General features: G+C 41.7%; 2 protein-coding genes across 3 annotated transcripts in view; one reads left to right on the top strand and one right to left on the bottom strand.

Annotated features, from left to right (window-relative positions):
* The window catches only part of LOC134630308 (frizzled-3-like), a 32,317-nt gene extending 17,383 nt beyond the window's left edge, over positions 1-14,934 (top strand). Inside the window, exons 3-11 of one of the 2 annotated variants that reach the window (XM_063477506.1) lie at positions 4,482-4,678; positions 5,051-5,353; positions 5,475-5,637; positions 6,015-6,314; positions 6,563-6,814; positions 10,522-10,670; positions 11,053-11,164; positions 11,724-11,887; positions 11,979-14,934. In XM_063477506.1, the coding sequence (XP_063333576.1) occupies positions 4,482-4,678; positions 5,051-5,353; positions 5,475-5,637; positions 6,015-6,314; positions 6,563-6,814; positions 10,522-10,670; positions 11,053-11,164; positions 11,724-11,887; positions 11,979-12,201 (1,863 nt within the window). In that variant the 3' untranslated portion in view covers positions 12,202-14,934. Of the gene's footprint in view, positions 1-4,481; positions 4,679-5,050; positions 5,354-5,474; positions 5,638-6,014; positions 6,315-6,562; positions 6,815-10,521; positions 10,671-11,049; positions 11,165-11,723; positions 11,888-11,978 lie in introns of both variants that reach the window. The other variant, XM_063477500.1, reaches the window with a different exon arrangement.
* A 712-nt stretch (positions 14,935-15,646) lies between these two features.
* On the bottom strand, positions 15,647-23,045 carry kif28 (kinesin family member 28). Its single transcript, XM_063477487.1, has 27 exons — positions 22,992-23,045; positions 22,241-22,432; positions 22,051-22,101; positions 21,815-21,967; positions 21,689-21,724; positions 21,474-21,593; positions 21,020-21,127; positions 20,756-20,910; positions 20,568-20,679; positions 20,422-20,489; positions 20,126-20,268; positions 19,919-20,040; positions 19,695-19,785; positions 19,455-19,515; positions 19,023-19,146; positions 18,793-18,928; positions 18,580-18,698; positions 18,357-18,464; positions 18,171-18,267; positions 17,893-18,029; positions 17,723-17,793; positions 17,513-17,647; positions 17,114-17,280; positions 16,753-16,847; positions 16,535-16,667; positions 16,272-16,405; positions 15,647-15,805 (listed from the first exon to the last, which is right to left on the bottom strand). Exons 1-27 carry the CDS (start codon positions 23,043-23,045, stop codon positions 15,647-15,649), a joined length of 3,081 nt encoding a protein of 1,026 aa, XP_063333557.1.
* Between the last annotated feature and the right edge of the window lie 701 nt (positions 23,046-23,746).

Raw genomic sequence — 23,746 nt, 5'->3', positions numbered from 1 at the left:
TGAAGCAGCTACAGGGAACATTTTGTTTTTGTATCTTGCACTGTGTGTGTCTTTGTCCCTGTGTGAGTGGCTGTTAAATAAGTTTGTCAGATTATGTTTTCTGTAATTGTGGCTCAGTTATCTAAGGTCGGACTGCATTTTAGAATCCATTCGGAAATGGTGGTAATGCCAGAGTTTTCACAAATTTGTTTTCCAGTAGGTGTGCTACTAAGGATTGACATATAGCTGCCATTTAAGGATATAAAAACAAAATGAAAGGAAAGATATAAAATATATATATAAAAAAATTAAAAATAGATTAAAAAAGGACACCACAAACTCTGTCTGTTGCACAGTGTGCTTGCTCACTCGTGGATGGTATGTTTGTATGCATTAAATTGCATATTTCCCAGCAAATTTACTTGGGCAGAAACATGGCAGTAGTTTAAATAATCTGCTTTTCTGAAGTATTGGACTGCAACTGTTAGTTTATTTGTGATATCTCAATAACTTAGCTAAATGGGATATGTAATGGATAAGACTATGTGCTGGTATACTGCAGATTTTAATGGAGGTGCATTGTACATTTAGTTTGTTTTTCATGTTTTTTTAAAGGTAGGTACCCATGTTCTTTATAGTGTGACTTTATTCTTGCTTCATCATCTGTCCACTATAGACTAAAATAAATAAAACAATGCAGGAAGCAGATCCACTGCAATGGTTGTATCCTCTTCTCCCCACCCTACTCATTCTTCCATATCTTTCCATGTCTTAATAGGCTGTCCTCTCCCCCAAGGCAGATTTGTGGGCTATTCTGCTTTCCTTTCCCTGTTCCTCCATCACAACTGACACACAAAATGCCAAGCAATTCACTCAAGTTGCCCACCATGGAAGGCTGATTGCCATCCCCCTTCTCTCTTGCTGGGTGGCACAGTTAGACCACTTAATATCAATATTCTCTTTGTGGTAGGAGATGTGGGGGCAATTGCCCTGACTGCCAAAATAGTTGTGCACACACACACACAAGCTGACTTTTTCAGGCACGCAAGCCTAGCATAAGCACACACACTGGAAACGCAATAAGTGGGACATTGGCTAAATACAAAAACACTGACGCATACACACAAGTGCACATGTAAACCTACACGCACTGGCAAAATGGGCAGAATGGGGACATGTAGAAAAGGAGTTGCACACACATTTGCTGTAGAGTTAGTATGAGGAGAAGAAAGCCTCCAGTCGCCCATGCAGGCAGGCACACACTCATGCAGAAAGCAGATACTCGTCGTCTAAGTGTGGCCTTAGGCTCGCTGAGTGAGGTGGGAGTACATCAGATAAACATAGCTGTTGAAACTGAGGACCAGAACACTTTCAGATTTTATTTGATTTTTTTTTTTAATGGCTTGGAAAGAATTATACTGCACTTAACTGAAAGACTGCACCAGTACGGAAACGGAGAACACAAATGGTGAAGTGATACATTCAAGTAAATGTAAAAATAAATTTGAGGACTTTACAACGTACCTGGAGTCACATCACAGAACACTTATCATAAACATTTCAACATAAACATTCAAATTAGCAGTGATATTTGTGGCAGTGAGCCACAGTACCATATGAGCCAAATCAAATCCTAAACTGTTTTTTGCAGTCGCTACATCTCCAACTGCAGAAGAGAGGGAGAGGTTTTAAGCTGCTGACAGCTGCAGCTTGTCTTGTTTGTCTGTCTTCGATATTAAGCATGAATGCATGTTTTGCTACATTAATAAGGATACATGATAACACTGTCATTATCATCAGTTAACATCAGAGATAGCACTAGATGGCGTTAAAGAATTTTAGAAGAGTGTCAATCCGTTCTCCGTTCACTATCTCACATAACATCTTATTTCTGAGTAAAATCCTTGCAGTGAACATGACTCATGTCAGACACCTTGAACTCTTCAGTTTCAGCTGGCACCACCTGAACATATGTACTGTGTTTTTGGGTTTTTTTGGGGGTTTTTTTTTGGGGGGGGGGGGGGGGGGGGGGGGGGAGAGAGGTTGTTTGTTTGTTTGTTTGTTTGTTTTTTAAACACAGTACAAAAAAGAAATTGAACGCTCTCACAAAGTCATTAAACTTCACATCCTCATTTTAAGGCCCAGAAATTTTTGCAGGCAAAGTTACCACTGCAAATACAGGTGTGTGTGTGTGTGTGTGTGTGTGTGTGTGTGTGTGTGTGTGTGTGTGTGTGTGTGTGTGTGTGTGTGTGTGTGTGTGTGTGTGTGTGTGTCTTTTTACGACATCTCAATGTAGGGGATGCAAGTGTGTGTCATAATTATTTTTGTAAATTGTATATTAATCCGTTTGATTGCTGTAAACACAAAACTGCTGAAGTGATACTCATGCGCTGTCTAATATCACACAGCTGAGGCATGGTACCCCTCCCAGGCAGGTGAAATTGGTGCAGTCTCCCTCTGGCTGAATGTGCATGCACTTTGACTCCAACAATTTCAAGAGATGCCTGCTGATCCTGTGATCATGTTTTTGGCTTTCTTGGAGATTTTTCTTTTTACACAAAGAATTACTGTATTTCAAATCATTTGAAGTACACATCTTAAATTGTATGCCAGGTTCTAATTATTTGCACCTGAACCTTTTATTCCAGTTTGAGTTTATAATACAAACTAGTTTTTCATGTTAGAATAAGGACATCTCCTAATAGTTCTGCCTTCAGTCCTGATGTGTCGTTTGGTAGATGCAATTTGTATACAAATCTGTCTATAATTTATTGATTAATCCTGGTAACATCATACAATGTCCTTAGCAGAGGTAATAAACAGCACAACTAAAATCCAGTTCCTAGATTTCCACTGATTGGTAAATCTCCAGCACAGCATACATACTTGGATATATTTGATTGGTTAGATATTTAGCCGAGCCTTCACTCTGGACTTCCCCATCATGTCTTGAGGTTTACACGTTATTCAAAGAGAAGTGTGTGCTCCTGTGTGGCTCCTGAAGCGTCTCAGAAAACACTGAAGAGGCAAGATTATGTGAGACTTTCTTAAATATTATTACAGCCAAATAAAAGGATCATTTTTCTAGATCAGTTTTCATACCATTGGGCACAATGCATGCTGCTCATTAAATAGATTTTTTTTTTTAAAAAGAAAAAGAAAAGCATGGGTTGCAAAATTCATGAAGTTGAGTGGTGGCGTGTGCACACACTCGCATGTGTCTCTGTGCAATACGCAAAACTGTGTCACACATCTCATGCACCACTGCATCCATTTACTGGTGGAACATCTCCAGTGTGCAGATCTGGAACACGGCAATTGAGAACGATCAAAACATACTCGCAAGGCCTGACCTCACACAGAAATGAGCATAAAACACACAGTCGCATTCACTGGTGCATGGATATTTTCACAAATGCTCTCTATATGAGGATGCACTGTAGTTTTTATGAGAAGCAATCAATGCAAGTTTACTGTTTTGTGTCACACAAACACATTTTTTCCTTTACACATATGCACAATGCAGTGTTATGTGCAGTCAAGCAAGTGTATTGTTTCACCGCTGTAGTCTTCGCTCATTACTGCCATGGTTCTGCTCTGATTTCTTTCGTCTCTAGTAAAAGATGCACTGAAAGCTCCGTTTTAGTGCTTTCAAATGATATGAACTGACTGAATGCAGGTCACTTCCCATAGACGCGCTGCTCACAGTGCACACAATGTTATTAAAACTTATGAGTGCATCTGTGAAATAGTATTATGTGCACAAGTTATATGTTTGTTTTAATATGCAAGTAATAAGTAAGTTATGAGTTACATTTTCCTGGTAATTTGTTTTGAGATCTTCTAACAAGCACCATGAAGGTCAAAAGTCATCCTTAAACCGTTAAGTCTGGCCCTACAGGGAACAGGGTATATAATCTCCCATGTGTGAAAAGCCCTGCTGTTTGTTTGCTCATTTTACTGACAAATGGCTGTAGCTCCAGCCTTCAGTAGTCTGCCTTTGCTGTCCCCAACTTCAAAGAGATCTGTGGTAATATGATTGCAGCTGTACATATTTCATAAGCCTCTAACTGCTGATGAAATACTGAGTAGTAGTGTAAGTTGCAACTGAAAGATTATTTGCTATCCTTCTCGCTTTCCCTCCATCCCCTTTGATGTCTATTTCTGGCTAAATATGAGCCTTCTCGTGTGTGCTGCTGATAGCATTTAACGTCCTGAGCCTGTGTGTAAATATATATTTATAAGACACTGCATGTGTGTTAGGATCATCCACATACATGTCATGTTTAATAACAAGCTTTTCATGCTGATTAACACTGACTTTAGTGTTGAATACCAGCAGCACGAAGTGTCAGTGTTTAGAGGTATTGCTCTGAGAGTAGGATATCACTTATCATTTACTTTGCACAGTTGGTATTTTTATGTCATAGAGCTTTGCATAGATGAAAATACTGGTGTCAACATTTTATTTATGTATTTTTTGTTCTTTTTCTCCTCCAAAGCCTTTTCATCCAATGGTAAACCTGGTGTGCAGTGCTGACCTGAGGATGTTCCTGTGTGCACTGTACGCTCCAGTCTGCACTGTGTACGGCCACGTTTCCATGCCATGCCGATCCCTTTGCCAGCGGGCCAAGGATGAGTGCCACAAACTCATGGAAATTTTTGGCGTAGCCTGGCCAGATGATATGGAGTGCAGCAGGTATGAATCTGCTATATTTTAAATCAACTTTAATACTTAAAGTCTAAAATCTTTCATTAGTCTCCTTCCTTGTTGCACATTTGTAAAGTTTTTTTTTTTTAAATTTAGCTTTATTGTCATTTTAGACTTGCTGAGATGAGGTACATCTGACTGAAACTTATGCTTGATTTATAGTCCTGCATTAAGTCTACAGCATATAGGCTACAGGGTACAGGTTTAGAGCAATGTCATAACCGAGATAACTCTATGTAGTGATTTCTTACCTTGATGTAGATTATAATATTTTTCCTGAAACTGCTGTGTTGATGTAGCCGTAAGGTCATTGTGGAGGCTGTTGTCTTTATATAATTTCTTTTACTTTTTTGGGGGCAGGTTCCCAGATTGTGACGAGCCCTATCCTCGTCTAGAGGACCTGCTAACAGGCTCTGAACCCACTGACCAATCATCAATGACCGTCCAAAGAGATTATGGTTTCTGGTGCCCCAGAGAGCTCAAGGTCGACCCAGACCTGGGTTACACTTTTATGGGCAGGAAGGACTGTTCTGCCCCATGCCCCTCAATGTTCTTCAACCAGCAGGAGCTCACCTTCATCCGATACTTCATTGGAGTTGTTTCCATTGTTTGTCTGTCTGCAACGCTCTTCACCTTCCTGACATTCCTGATTGATGTTACAAGGTTTGAAAAGCTGAATGTAGTGAAATAATATCTCCAGTCTCTTTTAAAATAAACATTTCTTTGAAAGTATTAGTATCGTTGCGGTGGAGAAAGACACCAAGTCATTTTCTTTTCTCGATAGGTTCCGGTACCCTGAGCGACCAATCATCTTCTATGCTGTGTGTTACGTCATGGTGTCGCTGGTGTTTTTCCTGGGTTTCCTGCTGGAAGGCAGGGTCGCGTGCAACCCTGTCAGCCCTTCCCAGTTCAGAGCATCCACCATAACACAGGGCTCACACAACAAGGTTTTTGCTAATTTTTATGGAATCTGGGGGGGAAAAAACTGCCCGATTTAAAATTGTCGGCACATCAGTGATGATTTACTGGGTTAAAAACTTCTAAACTAGATTTTAAATTATTTCTTTTGTGGTTGAATAATGAGGTTGACGGATGTTTATTTAGCAATTAATAAAAATAACTATGCTACACTTTAAAAATGCTGTCTTATTAACTTCATTACTTTATCTTTATTACACAGTGCAATCATCTATTTACTGACTTAGAGCGCACACGTGTCATGAACTTACTTTTTACTACTATATAGTTGCAGATTTACAGTTTTGATGACCTTTCCCAAATGATTAATTGATCAGAGGTTTTTCCTCCTGTGTTTCTCTCTCAGGCATGCACCCTGTTCTTCATGGTTTTGTATTTCTTCACTATGGCCGGCAGTGTGTGGTGGGTCATACTGACAATCACTTGGTTCTTGGCCGCCGTGCCTAAATGGGGCAGCGAGGCCATTGAGAAGAAAGCCCTCCTCTTCCATGCGATTGCCTGGGGCCTCCCAGGGGCCCTGACCGTCACCCTGTTGGCCCTGAATAAAATCGAGGGAGATGGGATCAGTGGAGTGTGTTTCATAGGGCTGTATGACATAGACGCCCTGAGGTGGTTTGTTCTGGCACCGCTCTGTGTCAATGTGGCGGTGAGTACAGTTCAGGAGATAAATGAGTGAGTGGGTGGATGAAAGAAGTGGTGAGTAGGATGGATGTGGTGTGAACCGATTAATGACTGCATGAAATAATACAAGTGTGGACATTGGGAGAGATGGATTGGTTAGTAATGATGGGTGGGTCATTAAATGTCTTTTAGACCTGTCTGTCAGTCACCCAACCTTTAAAAGAGTATTTTAAAGGTTCACTGAGCCTTAAATTCTCGTCTGTCTTCTGTCAGGTTGGCGTCTCCCTGCTTTTAGTGGGCATTGTCGCTCTGAACAGGGTGCGCATGGAAATTCCTCTGGAGAAGGAGAACCAGACCAAACTAGTCAAGTTCATGATCCGGATGGGAGTGTTCTCTGTGCTGTACCTGGCTCCCTTGTTCACTGTGATTGGCTGCTACATATACGAGCACACATACCGGAAGATCTGGGAGAAAACATGGATGGAGAACAACTGCAGGCGTTATCACATCCCATGCCCATACAAGGTAAAAGGATGAAAATAAGAAAGTGCACGATGTGATGGTGTTAACCTCACTAGACAAACTATGTTTCATGTCTTACTAGATGATGTAATAATAGTGTCTTCTCTAAAGTTTCACTATATCTGTGCTTGTTAAGACGGTGCATGTGTAAATCATTTTTACAGCTGCCAGCTGTTGTGCTGCAACTTTATACTTGGATAGCCTGTCTTAAGAAAAAAAAGTGTCGGAGTAGCTAATCAAATCTGGTAGTCTACAGTCTGAAAGCACATGCTGCCTGTTTTCTCAGCTGCAAACAAATATCAGAGCTCTGTCACTCACAGTTTGTCTGTGCTGTCACACTGCCAAAGTTGAATGGTGAAAATCCGCAGGTGCTCTGTTTTGAGGAATCTGTGTTTTTCTTTCCTTATTGGGGAGGGAGCTTGTCTGTGTCTCAGGAACGAAAAGTGTAAGACTACTAAACATATCATAAATAATGAGTGAACAAGATACTTCTCCAGTGGAAGGAGTTAACATCAATATAGCTTCCATTCATATACTCCTCAAATGGTCAGGATTCCCAAGTTGTGAAGTCATCCCACCAACTTAAGTGCGTTCATGTGCTTTTTTTTAAGTCAGACTGAGGGGACAACATGGACCGGGAAAAGGCAAAGTACTGCAAAATAAACAATAAAGTGTTCATAGCTGATTTTGATTTATAGTTACTTAACCTGTCTGACAAAGATTATCTCTAGAATTATCATTTTTTAACTAGTATAAGTTGGTGTATTTGAACAGCACCCATGCATTGTCTCACAACCTGGCTCGCAGGTAGTAACTAGTAAAGGATCATTTTTTATGGAACATATTTAAAAAGAACGTGTTTGTCAGCTAGTCAGTAGTGGGTGTGTGGCAGAGTCTGTAGAAGGCAAAATAACCCAAGACCACGTGCTGTAGCTAAGTTGATCTAGTTCAGGAAGCTGGTATTCAAATCAGGGCAGTGAGCAAAAGAGACCTGAAAGGATGGAGCTTTTATAACCAAGCTCACTGAGCCCAGGTTTAGCTCATACAGCCAGTTACTTCGATCAGCACCTGTAGAACAAATCACAGCACAAGCCACAAAACACAGACACATTCACCACCTAGGGGTCATCACAGTTACTGTTAGAAAAGAACTAATATGCAATAAAGGAATGAATCAAACTTTTCTTACAACTATTTTCAGCCAGTTATTTACTTTTATCTGCCGGATTTTAAGAAAATGCAACTCACTTAGCCAAAAAAAAAAGGAAAATCATGTCTGTTTTCCCGGTCTGAAACTCAGTTTTTCCGATTATCTGACCTCACATGAATACACAATTACTCAAGAATGGAGCTCAACGGGTTTTTGGTTTTTTAGCTTTTTTAGCTTTTTTACAAGTTAAGCCTTGCCATTGTTCTGTAGGCCAGAAATGTATGAAAACACGAGGGAAAAACAAAGTCTCATTTAAAAAAAAAAAAAGTCCAATCACATAATTTTTCTGGTTAGCCAACATTTTAGCTAGTTTATGTTAGCCACTCGGTTCTGAGAAATAAATACAAAAATGTACAATTACTAGTTTAACGTGGAGATGATTTTTAATTGGTATCTGGAATTTAACCCGGTTTTATTCAGATGGGCTCTTGCCTTTGTTGTAGCCAGTGACGTCAGAATTGATTACAGTAGTGGGAAGACATTTAGGAACTACAACGAGAACGCCCATGCTTACTTAATGAAAGAAAGCATTGTGGTGAAGTGGTAAGCACTTTCTCTGCACATGTCCTGATTGGCTGGTGCCTTTCACTGTACAGTTGGCATGTTCTCCCTGCTTAGGCTTCTTCCCACATTCCAAAGAGACACACGTCACATTAACTGGTGATCCTAAACTGGCCATAGGTGTGGATGTGGATGTGAGACCGTGTTGTCACCTGTCTCTCTGTGTTAGCGACCTGTCCAAAATGCACCCTGCCTCTTGTCCGATGACTGCTGGGATAGGCTCCAGCCCCCCGCATCCCTAAGTTAAGCCGTTAAGAAAATGAATGGATAGATGGATTATTTCATGATCAAAGGCCCAATCTCAATTCTCCCCTTCCATTTTTCACTGCGGCTTAGGGCGAGGTGGTCCTCCACGCTCTGTTTGGGGGGCTAGATGACCACTATCCTTCAATTTCCCAAAGAAATGGGATACCTAAGGGCCAAGGGTGGGAGCTGGGATTTGGCCAAAGATGCTGAGTGCTTGGTTGAGAGTGGGTAAGAGCTGGCACTTAGTTGTGTGTGCGGCTGAGTGAGTAGGTATTTGTGAAGGAGGGGAGCAGAGTGCGGCATGCATCATTAGCTCAGCTAATATAGCTCTCAAGACCAATTCCACAAAAAAAACCCCAACCTCTCCCATCTTTGTTTTGCTCCGTTTCCTTTTCTCTTTGTATTTCAGTTGATTTTCTCATGCTTGCATCTTTCAGCCCCTCTGCTTCCTGGGCTGCTTAGTCACGGTCTGCTGCCAGTCCTCCATAAGGGCTTTGTCGTGTTTATGAAGATGGGTGGGAATGCAGTGTTTCATATAGTCCGGTGCTAAATTATTAACCAGATAATTGTGCACAGTGCAGACGCAAACATACTCCATCCCTCCCTGTGTGTCAGTCAGTTGGATGCGTGCAAACACACATACACCTTTACTTCATAAGGCTTTGTCATTGTTTCCATCACTTTTCACTATGTGTGAGTGTGTCTGTGTGTTTGTGAAGAGCATGAAGATCCCCTTTACGTCCTATTACAGCTCTGGAATTTCAATATTGCTGTGTGTTATGTGATCTTTGCCCGGGGGTTTTCTGTGTGTTCTGGGAGAGGGCGCAGTTGCTTGTTCTTGGATAATTGAAGATTCTTTTGTGGTGTCAAAGTTCATTTGAGTTTCTTTCTTTGTGTGTGTTCACGGGTGGTAATTGACTGAAGACCCAGGGCTTCTCGTTTTATCTGATGATCTAAATAAGACACATTTCATCTCAGCATGGGTAACAGAGACTTAAGCTAATTAATAAATGCAAATTCTTCTGGGCCCGGATTTCAAAAACAAGAAACCTCTTATCTCACTAAAAGGCTCAGCTGCTCATGGATACTGTAGTGAGGGTAAATTGCTTGAATAGCATCTTTAGGAAGATTTTTATCTTAATTTAAAAAGAAAATTTAAAGAATTTGATATCTTAAAGGCCACCTAAAGTACAAAATAATGGTTTTCCACAAAAACCTTTTAACACAGTACTCAGTGTGTTTGATGGTTTCCCAGAGTGAAATTTTATCGGACAGATGAAACCATGATTTGGGAGTGAACGACACAGAAATAAAACGTGAACTTCTTGAACCTGCGTTCTGTTTGTTGTATTTCTTAAAAATCTGGGATTTATATTCAATAAAAAGAGGACCAAGAACTGCTGTAAATCTCTGCCCTCTGCTGGGAGATCCATCAAACAGCTGGGTTTGTCTAGATTATGTTTGAGGATTTTAGTTTGTTAAATGTTGGTGGATCCAAAGCTTTTAGCATATCTTTCATGTTTAGTTGTCGAGGAAATATTCTACTGCACAATTAGTCTGCCTACATTATAATCAAAGCCTTTGTTCTCTTCCTCTCTCTCCTCTGCTTCACTTCACTCTGTGTTTTTAAAACTCCATGCTGTGCTGATTAGATGATTGCGTCATTAGCGTGTGCATTTTATTTTATTTTCAGGTTGAGGAGACCAGCAGGCCGGCCATGGTTTTGTTCCTAATTAAATATCTGATGATGCTCGTGGTGGGGATCCCCTCTGTTTTCTGGGTGGGCAGTAAGAAGACCTGTTTTGAGTGGGCCAGTTTCCTACATGGACGCAGGCGCAAAGAGTAAGAAGAGACTGTGTGTCTTTTAATGTTCGAGAGAACTAAATTGAGTTTATCACAACTAATTATGCACTTAGAAGTATCTTGTACTTTTTTTCACGTGCAATTTTCCTTCCCTCTCAGTTGTTCAGGGGTTTAGTATCTCTACTGTATTTCCTTTTGTGGTGACACGTTGCTATACAACAGCACATTAATCATTAATCTTCCCTATGCTGTCCTTATCAACTGTTTTCTTGTCTCTTTCCCGTATTACTTCTTGAATCCTAAATGTCTTCCTACTCCTTCCCCCCCAATCTGTCTCTTGGTTCCAATTTTATCTGCGACTTGTCCCTTCTGTAAAAACTTCCCACCTCTGATCTCCTTCATCTTTTTCTTTCTGCAGCAGTGGGGTGAATGAGTCTCGCCAGGTGCTGCAAGAGCAGCCGGACTTTGCTCAGTCTCTGCTGCGTGAGCCCAACACCCCCATCGTTAGGAAGTCCAGAGGGACATCCACTCAGGTAGGACTGCAAAGACAACAGTGATTTTTAAAAAGAAAAAAAGGGAAAAAAAAGCAGGAAGGAATTATTTATAAGTGCCGTGGGAGTAAAGTTCAAACATGAATGTCCACAGGTTACAGCTCTAAGCTCATTTGAAACTGATGAAAGGAAGAGAAGACTGAAATGAAAGATCGTATCTTGTATGCCTGTTGCAGTCTCTTTTGTCAGCATCTAGAAGCTTTGATAAAGGTTTAATCAGACTGGTGTTTTGATGTACATATTTCTTCATTGATGATATTTAGCAGCATCATCAATGAAGCTTTTCAACCCCTGTGAACCTGGCTAGGTGTCTATCATAATAATAAAAGTAATAACCTGAGGCATAATCTTGTCATTAGATTTGAGTCAAGATCCAAAAGATATGAATTACTTATGCTGGAGTAATGTACACAGAGCCTTGAGAAAGATGTAGCCTTTTGGAACTGAATATTTACACGTTGTGCAAAGGTGTCAGGTGTTAAAATAAATCTTTAATCTCAGCGGTTTCAGCTCTACATGTGTTTGATCTCTCCTCCTTTAGGGTACTTCCACACATGCCTCCTCCACCCACTTAGCTGTTCTAGACGACCTTGATGAACCAGTTAGAACTCACCACGGGCACCCCTCCTCCACCAGGAGTAAGGCCAGCAGCGTCCACAGCAAGGCCAGCTACCACGGCAGCCTGCGGCGCACTCGAGATGACAGGTAGACCAGGAAATCCACGATGCTCTCGCTTTCTCTCAGATGATGTGAATCAGTCGAAGCTCAGCTTTTCTTTCATTGCTTCTCCTCTTAGGAGCGATACCGTGGTTTACCGAGGTACAGAGGACCGCAGTTTCCATGGCAGCAATCCACGTCTCGACCATCCGCTCTCCACTCACAGCAGCCTCCATCAGATAGACAGCCACTCGAGGCACAGCAGCCAGCGAGACGTGTCTGAGGCGCCACCTACCCTCATCACACATGGAACGACGGCGAGTGACAGCCGAGCAGCTGAGAACGAAGGCACCAGCGCCTGAGACACTGGATCAGTGAAAGGATGGAGACGTGAAGCAGATACACAGCAGTCTGTTTGTGTGTTTTCTTTTTTGAGGATGGGGAATGTGTCTCTGAGTGCTGTGTTGGTAATCTGTGGTTGTTTGTGAGCAGTAACCATGACTCCTCTAAATTTTGATGGAGTTTGGCTGTAAGGTGGACCAGTTTGCTCACTGAATTATTTTAAGTTTACTCCTGGTCTGCTTGATTCAACAGGCTGAGCCAACAGGAATAAATCCCCGTCCTCTTTTGGTGACACTCGAGACATTATTCAGGGAAAGCTAGCAATGGAAACAAACAGACACTGACAAAGGTGTATTTCAGTCTGGTTGATAGTGGCATCATCCATATATTGGTGATCATCTTTCAGGACCTATATGAATATAATGTTAAATACCCGAACACTGCCGACTCCACTGCTCTGGATTGCAGCTCTTAATGAGTGATGTTTGTGGCTTCAGAAAATGGAAAAAAAATGGGCCTAATGTGAAATTATGGACCTCTATGTGGTTTATTGAGTTATTTTTATACTGTGAAGTTTGTCTTCTGCTGCTGGAAGCTTCAGTGTGTGTGTGTGTGTGTGTGTGTGTGTGTGTGCGCGCGCGCGCGTGTGTGTGTGTGTGTGTGAGAGAGTGTGAGTGAGTGAGTGAGTGAAAGTGGGAAATGGAGACATCACTAGTAATGTGTTTTTAAATTTTAATTCTCCCCTTGAGCTTGAAGGAGGGAGCTGAAAGACTAAACGTTTTCCAACCATGAATGTAAAAGGGTTGTTTCAGAGAGGGATAAAATATGGCCATGGCTGTAATGGATGATCTGTGCTCTTATTTACATGCACACAGATATTTATTTCAAGTCAGCCAAAAAAGTATTTTAGTACTGACATATACAATATAAAAGATGGACATAGCTACCATGTAATCACCCACTAGTTTGTGAAGTCCCACCTTGAAGCTTCGATGAGCCATCTTGCTGTTGAAACTGGATGTGATGGAAGAAAGCCGGTTTGACTGTGAAACTACACTCATTGGCTAACATCCTGTCAATCACAAGTTATCATTATTATTATATCACAAGTTATTTTTATTCAGCGTGATCTCAAATGAGTGGCTGAAACCATAAACCCAGCAGAAAAGTGTTTCCAGAGGTCAACTTAGCAAGCCCCAAGTTTTTTTGGCAACCACAGCTATCGCCCCCTGGTGACCATAAAACAGAATGCCGGTTTAAGGAGTTCACAACTGGAAGCCACGTCCATCTTTTATACTGTCTTCTGAACTGTCTGCACTGAGGCTTGAACCTGGCAAAGAAGCGATAAGGCAACTTTTTAAACAAGCGAGATAATTTACACAACAAATGCATGCTCAGTGTTTTATAAGAATAAACAAAATAGCAGGTAAAAATCTAAAATATGCCTCCTGTGGCTTTACAATCTGATTAACGTACAACCCCGTGTTTTTACCCTCTGAAAAAGAAAGCTGATTGACGTTAGGTAAGAACAAAATCTGTGCATTCAAACCCCATGGCTGCACAGATACGGCTGTAATTTAAAATGGAAACAGATAGCAGTGTTTCACATGGGCTTCCTTTAGGAAGGAAGTGGATTTTTTTTAAATGCAATAATCACCAATGTACTATATAAACACCAAAACTGCTCCTGTACATGATCATCTGTAGTCCTGTTCCTCAGGCTCAAACTTGCCCAAAGAGGTGCAGACAACTGACAGTCCAACATTAGAAAAAGAAATGTTTGGTTATTGTGCTTCATGTTCTCTGACATTTATTTTCTACTCTGAGCAAAAGGAAATGAATATTGTTTCATGTTCATGCATCTCCGTTTGGTCCCTAATCCTAGAAACCTGATTGACCTACCTCACCTGGACCCTCAGCTTTCTCTGTACCTGTACATTCATGTTACTGGGTGCTGTTTTTGGAAAGGAAGATATTGATCCTAAACCTAACATGATCAGTTCTGATAAAAAATAACATGTGGTGCTTATTTGTGAAGAATCTCATCTCTCCTCGCAGTAGAATATCTGTAACTGTCTCTCTATCCCACAGTCTACCTCTTCAGTTGAAGCCAGGCTTATCCTCTGCCTTTCGCCGTTGCCTCGCTCCTCTCATCTCTGTCTGTCTTGTTTTAAATTTCTCATGAGCAGCTACGTGCTGTCAGCTTGTCTGCCTGCATATTTCTTGTACATAGATTTTTTTTTTTTTTTTAAATTCTGTACTGTGTGATGACTAATCTGCCTCACATCTGCCTCTCCTCTTGTAAATGTGCCCACGCTAATCTTTTTTTGGACCTACAGCAACTGTCTGTACTCTTACAAGTCGTGACTGCTTACAAACATCAACCGTTGTGCTTTTTACCTCCAAATTAGACGTTGCAGTGAGAGACGCTGTCGTAAATATGTCATAAACTCAACATAAGGAGAGACGATCTCGCTCAGCTGTTTGACATCTTTTTCTTGTTCACTTACGTTAACATTAATCCCCCACAGTGAGACACGAGGAAGATTTCTGATGTCCTCCTGTGATACAGCTTCAAAGTGAACTACATTAGCTTGAAAACACAATGGATTTTTAATGATGCTTAAAAAAATGTGTAAGAATTTTGTGAATTTTGAAACTTGAGCTGTCTTTGCCTTTTAATTTATTTGCAGTTTGGAACTGTAACGATGTCTTATACATGCAGTCTAATAAACTTTTTTTTTTTAAACAGACTTCACTTGTAGTTACTCTCTTAATAGTAGACTTGCATATACATTGTTGTTAACCAAGCGTACTAAAATAATAATCCACCAGAATAAACTTAATTTTACAGACAAAAAGTAAGAAGGAAATATTACAGAAAATATAGTGAATACTTTTATGTATAAACTGTGTTGAACATGGTCCACTGTGCATGTACTATTCATTAATGTGAACTAATTCTAATCTGTTAGGCCTCCTTTCTAACCCCATGCTCTTATTCTTAAACTCCATTAGAGTAGCTTTGCATGATTTATATTTCAAAACAGCCCCTTTTGATTTCACTGAGCGTTTGCAGCCCCTCAGTTAATTTGACTGTTAAAACAAGTGAGTGGAGCTGCTGTGCCTCAGATATTAGATATTAGGGATATCTGCTCTCGGTGACATCCTTCAGAGCTAAGAGTAGAAAAAACTGAATTCTGAGGTTTTGGCTCTCAGGTACCTCATTATCTCAATGGTTTTTCCAGCTTTAACACAAGCATGTACCATTTGAAAAGTGTATATGACAGAAAATGAGGAACATCATAACAGATCCCCGTCATGTTTATTTACCCAAACAAAGAATTTAGTTTGTAAGAACCTGGTTCTGCTCATTTCATACCCTCCTCAACTGGAATATCTGAAGAGTTGCGAAATTAAAGTGTCAACATAAATGTATACTTTCCTAAAAAATAAAAACCCTGGTCAAGACCAGATTCCTGATCGTTCTCGTTTCCGGCGGACGATGGCGGCCACATCTTGTTTGAGTGTAGAGACGCTCTGTTCTAGCTGCTCCGAGAAGTCTCTCAGCAAATGACTCTGCTCATCCACAAACAGTCTGAGCCCCAGCAGGTCTGACTCCTCCTGGAAAGCACGCACATTAACATCCTGCATGATGTGCAAACAGGAGTGTTATATCCATGGGCAGGATTCAATCTGTTCAAGTGCAATTTATCAAACGTTTTGGTAAATTGCTATAAGATCAGCTCCCGTTCTCGGAAACATATTCCTAATGTTTAAAGTCAATAATTATTTTGGCCAGACCTTAAACAGTTTTCACAACAATAACACTTGCAGATCCTTCACAGTGCTTCAGTTATCATGCATCTATTGGAGGCATGAGCTAAATAACTACAGCGCAGATGTAATTTTCTAAACGCAGCAGCTCAAAACTGTTCACTCTTGGAGCTAATAATGTGATAAAACAGCAGCATGGAAACAGGTCAATATTTCATTCTGTGCTGATTCACTATTTTAAGGATTTTAAGCATGTCCACATTGTAGTAACACTAACTCATGCTAAGACAGACGATAACACGTGAATACGTACGCTGGGCCTGTGTCTGCGCAGGCGCTGCAGCTGACCTCTTACTGAAGTCATGCTGTGATAGAAAACCTTCAGAGCGCGGGCAAACTCTGCATCACAGCTGGGACGCACCGAGCGACTACGCGCACCCTCGCCACCTAAAACCAGAAGAGAGAAATGTGTGTGTGTGTTTCTGAAAGAGCAAGTCAAAAGCTTCCAACATGATATGTGTGGTAGTTTTTTCAGTTCTTTGGAATAGAAACCACAAACCTTTATGTTTTAGTTACCATTTCTGGCTGTGTTGAGTTGTTCCCTCAGACTGTGATTCTCTTTCCTCAGTGATTCATTAACACTCTTTAGTTCATCTAAGTCCTGCTGAAGAGCTCTTACTGAACACCTGAGGTCTGAGGAGTCTACAGGCTGTAATAAAACACACACACTGAATAAATAAGACAATAAATAACTCATGTCAAAGTAAACAATTACTCCTAAACGTCTAACTCACTGTGTTTTCTGTTGGACTCGACTCATCGATGATGAAGATGCCATCTGTAGTCATCCGCACAACTTCCAGTGAAGACTTCAAGTGAGTGCAGCCCTCTGGGATAGAAAACAAGCACTGAGCAGCAATTTTTAAAGAAACTTTCTATTTCAGCTGTGGCTTTTCTTAAATCTGCATGAGAAATTTAATAATGTGATGTATAATGTACACACGATGAAATTAAAATCCAGTTTAAATGTTTAAATCCCACTCGGTTCATTAAAAAAAATTAAGCATGTCTTGTTGTTATAATAGCTATCGCTGAGTTCACTTACTTCAGGCAAAATAAATAAAATAAAATAATAAAAAAAATGTTCATCCTCACCTTGAAGGCCCCAGAGCTCCAGCACCACAGCGCTGCTTTGCAAGTAGTCTAGCAGACGCTGGGAGGTGTGGAGGGACGCGAAGTGGACTCTGTGATCCAGCAGAGGATTCACATTGTGCCAAACAGCTGGAGTGTACAGAGGCTGGCTGCAGTCAAATAACCTGAAACTAACAGAGTAGGGAGATTAAGTAATGTCGGAGAGAAGAAAGCATCTCACCACTCTCTTCTTTTAGAAGACGACATGACCGGAGACTTCACGCTTGAGTCCACAGTACCTTTTCAAAAGCTAAAATTATTAACAGCTTCCTCTATGTGCCAATAAATATATACCAGGTTTCCATCTCCAAGTTCAATAGGATTTAATGCAGTGTACTCTACACCGAGCCACATGTGCCTTACCCAATTTGAACCCCTCGATTGCGGGCCTCTCTGATCCAGCGTAAGCCACAACACTGATCCAGGACCAGCTGGAAGTCTAGTCGTCTACCCAGTATCTCTGATGGGTCAATCAGGATGTCATCCTCACCCAGAGGGCTGGAAAGTGCGAACATCTAGTTACTGATATACCTGCGCCCTGAAGGTTTGTGTGTCTGTGCATGTGTGACATACAGTCCAGTTGAAGAGCAGGGGACCAGCTGTGTTTGTAGAATGCCTTCCTCTGTGCCCTCTGACCCCAACACCTGCAGACCGGGATCATCACCCACTGATTTTATTTAACTGTCATCTGAAAATACTTTTAGATGAAGGTGCCAGTGTGTATGCAGTATATCAGTTTGTACCTCTAGCTGCTCTTCCAGAGGGATGCGGAAGGCCAACGATTGGAGCCAAAGGTGGCCAGTGCCCAGGAGAAGAGGCTCAATTGGATCCCAGAATGGGTCTTTATCTCTGGGTAATGTTACTGTTGACAGCCCGGCTACTTCCTAAAAAAATAAAAGTCTTAATAATAGAGTTACTGGTCCGGAAAGGTTTATGCTTTAGGAAGTGCTGACCATCCTAACAATATGTGATGTCAATATAGGTTATATATCCAAACATTAGCATTGTTCTTTCAGCTAACATACATTGTCTCCACTCTGCTCTGCCAAATGCTGCTGGTAAACCTCTTCCATCAGAAACTTGCGGTTAATAAACTTGGCTTTGGACCACATCCAGACCTGCAGAGTGCATGCAAAGATTGTAATCTTTCAAAGTGACGCTCCAGTTTACACAAGTGACAAAACACCCCATACAGGGACAGACCAACCTGCTTGGTTCCCTTGGAGGTGACTCTGACAATGATGTCTTTCTCTAGATCGTGGCCTTTTGAATCTGACAGTGCCAGATTTTTAATCTCCAGCTTGAACTCCACACCCTGCAAACACAATGCAACACATGGCTAGAATCTGATGACGCACAGGAAACCAAAGATATTTGCTTTCTAGGAACACGTTAAATACAGAATATTTCACCCTGAGGCAGTGCGTTACCTTGCTCAATTCCTGGCTCATCTGGTTGGCCTCAGCCACCATGGGCATCAATTTGATGTAATCATAGAAGACAGCTAGCAGACTGGGGTCTGTCTGACTTGATCCAGCACTGGACTCACCTAAAAACATGCAGATGAATAATATAATGAGTTCAGTGAGTTTCCTTCAAAAAATAAGAGCCCTTCATGTGGAGTTATTCACGCTCCCGCTCACCCAGGTGGATGCCCTCAGCTGCAGCCAGTTCAGACTGGAAGTAATCGTAGTCATAGCGACTCCAGTCATCCCCGCATCTCTCTGATGGATAACCAATGAACAGGTAGGTACAGCTGGAACCCAGAATGAGCCGATCCTGATAAAAAAAAAAAAATATATATATATAGTGTATACTTTAACAGCATGTCACACAACCACATCATATAATTGAGGTTTGAGTCAAGACCCACCAGGTGCTGCAGCTCTGTTGTCTGGGAAACAGGATTGCCATTTACAATAACCTTTGTTCCTGTCATCGGGGTCAGCGTTACCCTGCGCTGTTCATTCCTGAATACAGCATGACGTTCCTGGATCCTAACGCACATAAAAACAAAAAACGGGACTGATCCGACTCCTTCCCAGCTCCGTATATTTTTAGTATTGGACTCTGCTGCAGTCGGTTTGCATTATTCACACATCAAGATAATCCTTACTTATGTTATTACTGGATCTCCTCTCATTTTATGGATACCCAGTCTTTAACAGCTTTTGATTGGCTGCCCCTCACAAACAATTTTATGTAAGACAGAAAACTGATGTAAAGAATATTTAGACCCCATCAGTGTATATGCATGCAGAAGAAAAGACAATTTTCTTATTCTTTGCAATGATGGCAAACTCACCCTAGACCCTTGATACAAATGGACCGTGGGGAGGAGTCACACAGTCCGATGTCCCATTCCCCTAAAGATAACAAGATTAACATTTCACCAAACATGTTAAAATCTGCAGAACATGTTTGTTACATTAGGCTGTTTAAGCTATTTAACTATCTGGTATTGTCCACCTTTAGTAGCTTCTTCTATCAGGGAGAGAACCATACATCTCGTGGCACAGAGACAGAGAGATTCAGATGGACTAACCCTCCTGGATGAAAAGCTTCACCACCCCTGACAGCTGAGCATCCTCGTTGATGTTCAGGATGTAGGGATGCATCTGCATCATCCTCCTCTCCTGCCAGTGAGGATGAGGGAAACGAGAAACATCCATTTAAAGACACTACATACAAAACCTCCATCAAATGCATTTGCAGCCTTTGCTTGTGTGTTTTGCGTGTCTGCATCTACGTATGCATCTATGCATGCACCTGTGTGATGTTAGCATACTGTTGCTCCCAGTCTTTCAGGGCCTCCTGCACATGCTGCTCCCATAGAGTCTGAATAGCTCTGATCTGAAGCTCATTGTGGGTCAGCAGCTGACGGAGCTCCTCTGAACACACAAAGATACGAGATGACCTGTCAACAGCTCTTGCTGGCTGAATCCCATTCTGCTGCATTCAAACGCTGATTCTTACTGGTCTCGTCATTCGCCCTGCGTCCCTCCTGGCCCAGACGGCTCAGACGCTGCAACAGTCTGGCGTTCTCTGCCTTTAGTTCTTTAACAAGACGCTCGGTGGGGCTCTCGTTCACCACTGCACGGTTCTGGATACGCTTTGCCCTGAAGAAGTGGAAAAGGTGGAGGGACAAGAAGTTAGGTGTAGAACGACATAAAGGAGAGGCCAAAAAGAACTAAAGTATAAAACGTATATTAAATATGTTACTTATAGAGCAGAAGGGAAATACCCAGAAGACTTTACAGTGCTTATTGTACCTCTCAGCGTAGCGCAGCGTGGAGAGAGACTCCTCATAGCAGATATCAGCAGGGCTCAATGTGGCAATCTTAAAAACAAATATACTCAACTTACTTTAAAAGCATCTTCCAAAGACTCAACCTCGTATCAAATGAGTGTCCGATACCATAACAGTGCGACTGTTGCCTCCCAGTGCAGACTGCAGCAACTTTGTGAGGGCCGAGTCTCTGTAAGGAATATGGACAACCTTCTTCCCCACTGCAACATCAGCCAGGGAGCTGGAGGAGAGATGAGGGAAGAGTGTCAAAAATACTAAAGTAAATGCAAAGTAAATCAAGTCAAACAGCAGATCACCTGATGACATTGCCCAGGGTGGTGAGGCTCAGGTTGATGGCCGTGCCCTCTTTGAGCCTATCAGCTTCTGACCCCGATGAACGCTGACGCTCACTGCCAGCCAGGTCCACCAGGTTTATGTTGGACTGCTTCGTGATGCTCTCTTTAGAGAAGATCTGACAGGAAGTTACAGCCACTTACATAAATGTAGATTTATACAACATATGTTTGTTCTTGTATTAATTATGTTAACAAATTGGAAAAGTGTGCACAGAACCTCTTTACCTGTTTGAGCTGGAGGATAATGAGCATGTGAGATCGGCTGCTGTTGGCGTTCATGTGGGTGGCGGCAGTGGTTCGAGTCCTCGTCCCCTGCTCCATCAACTGCTCCACCTGCAAACACATTTTTTTAAACAAAAATATATTTTTTGGTTTTTAGATTAAACAGCAGCATGTCCCTTTGTATGCTTCGACACCGCCCAGTGTGGTGGGGCTCTGACTGATGGCCGTATCCTCTTTAACTCTGTTAGTTTCTGACTCTGATGAATGCTGATGCTCACTGCCAGACGAGTCCAACAGATTCATGCTGGACTGCTTTGTGAGGCTCTCTTTGAAGAAGATCACAAAGCATTTAATTCCCAAAAGATTCCAATATTAACTGCACGTGACTGCAACCTTAGCCTTTGGCTAGTGCAGTTGTTTGGTTTGGTTTGTATCCTTTTTCCATTCATCTCTCTACCTGAGCTGCAGACTCGCAGGGGACTGTGCGGAGACCCTCCACATAGAATCCTCGTTGCTGCTCCTCTCTGACTCTGAGCCCGCCCGGAGTCCGAGACGCCCGAGACAGCAAGTCAACCACCTGGACAGAGAGGGGAGGAAAAGCAAGAGTCAGGAAACATAATGGCATCGTAGCATGTTTCATATCCAGGGAAACGAATTTGCTCCAAATACCACCTGCTCGTTATAGATTTCCAACATACTGAAAAAGACCTGCAGGGACATGAAGAAAAAACACATTTTAGATCATTTACACGCTTAATCATTCACAGCATTCTGCATCGTCTTGTGTTTTTCCTTCACCTGACATTGTCTGTTCTCCTGGTTTTCTCTGATGGCTTGAAACAACCGGTCGCAGAGTTTAGGAATCAGGCCTTTGTTAGGCCCATAACCCATCATGGAGTAACTCTTCCCTGAGCCAGTCTGACCGTAGGCTAACAATGTGGCATTATAACCCTGCGCATGTAATTTTAGAAGATTTATTATTAAGAGTTGATAACATGAGATAGAGAGTATCAGATAAAGACTGTGAGTGCTACCTGCAGCGCATTTTCCAATATTCCTTCTCCCAAATCCTGGAACACGCTGTCCTGGGAATGGATGATATCTCGTTAGCTGTAAATGCATTCTTATAAATCTTATAACTCCCTTCATATCCATTCAGATTTATTCTGCCCAAACCAGCTAGATTTTATCTTGCACAACATCCCAGCTCATTTATGACCTGACCTGGTCAGCGTATCTCCCTCCTGGCTCTTCAGGCACATAGATACCCCTGTGGTCTCTTGTGAAACCGCTGTGCGACCAATAGGCATAATCGAAACAGAAAGACCGTCGGTTCTGGGAATCCCGTGGATCCTGGATGGTGATGGAGCTCGAAACCATGGAGATGATACAGCGACTGCCCGCATCCCTCTCTCTCTGAGTGAAGGAAGAAAACGAAAGAAGATGAAATGATAGAGAGAGACTAAAAAGAGCTGGGAGAGCAAATGGTTTATAAAAGCATTTATTTTAGATTTCAAGGAAAATATGAGGGTAAGTGGAAGGGAAGGTAGGAGACACAATAACACACAATTTGAATTTTATGAAACAGTTTTCACCAGACTCAGTACAGTCCTACTGGGGGACAAGGGTCAGTGCATATATAGATAAGGAAGAGACATCTTATGAAAACTGATCACTTTGTTACATTCTCCAAATCCACAGAGCATTTTTTTTCTTTTTGATTTTATTTATTAAATTGCGCTGCATCTGTCTGCTCAGACTGAAATCACTAGCCCTGTGGATTTAATCTACTATTTACTGTTGTACATGTTAAAAGAAGCAACAGGATTTATCAGGGTACATAAAGTACGCAGTTTATCAGTGTGCGTCACACCTTAAGAATACAAAATATGAGTATTTAACAAGCAGACAGCAGACAAAGGCTTACAAAAGAAAAATAAGTAGTGGTTATTATAGAAAACATCAGCACACTGACCTTGTTGAACGGTCGGACTCTGACAGCCACTTTGACACAGTCCTTACTGTGCATGTCTGAGACTTTAGCCCTCATGGTGCAGCAGGCAAGTATCGGCACAGGACACGGGCAGACCGACTGATCAGCTCCCTCACTCAGAACAACACAGTGCTGTGTCGAGTTACACGGTGTCATGAGTGCAGTCGGGGTTGTGTGACAGGAACGCTGGTGTACACTTTAACCTGTTTAACTGAAAACATGGACCAGTTTGCTAAAAGATGGAGGCAATTTTAAGAATGGAAATGAAAACAGAATGGCATTTAAACAGATCCTTGTTTAATGTTATTGATTACTAAATAACATTAGTTATAATGTTATAACTAATGTTATACAGCTCTAAAAACATAACAGATGTGTAGAAAATACTGCTACACATTTTATGATCTCTGACTATTCACTAAAGTAATGATCATGAGAGTTGTTATGGGTAGAAATATGCTTTTCTTTCATTCTTTCTTTCTTTTTTACCCTCTCCTAGCCTCTCTCAGCAAGATGGACCAGAGGAGAAAAAGCTGGTTTCACTTTCACCTCATCTACACTATAAATTATAAAATAGACACAAAAGCCCTGGGGGAGTACACAAGACACTTACACATGCTTTTATACCAACATCTAAGCCTTCTGTGAGATCCGATTTCACAGCACCAGCTGGTGGCAAGTGCCGGTGTAAAGATGCCAAAATCATCCCTTTTTTGTTGGGGTGTTGTGGTGGTGAG

Source organism: Pelmatolapia mariae, linkage group LG1 (genome assembly GCF_036321145.2).
Source record: "Pelmatolapia mariae isolate MD_Pm_ZW linkage group LG1, Pm_UMD_F_2, whole genome shotgun sequence".
NCBI classification, from domain to species: domain Eukaryota; kingdom Metazoa; phylum Chordata; class Actinopteri; order Cichliformes; family Cichlidae; genus Pelmatolapia; species Pelmatolapia mariae.
The sequence above is the reverse complement of the archived record's forward strand: the minus strand, read 5'-3'. Positions and strand labels throughout refer to the sequence as shown.

Bases quoted from the DNA above. Each gene is read 5' to 3' on its own strand.
- kif28 (XM_063477487.1), bottom strand. From the start codon at position 23,045: ATGCACAGTAAGGACTGTGTCAAAGTGGCTGTCAGAGTCCGACCGTTC. The intron at 20,269-20,421 runs GTACAATAAGCA...CCACTTCTTCAG, and splicing joins ACGCTGCGCTACGCTGAGAG to GGCAAAGCGTATCCAGAACC. The intron at 17,794-17,892 runs GTACAAACTGAT...CCCGGTCTGCAG, and splicing joins CTCTGGAAGAGCAGCTAGAG to GTGTTGGGGTCAGAGGGCAC.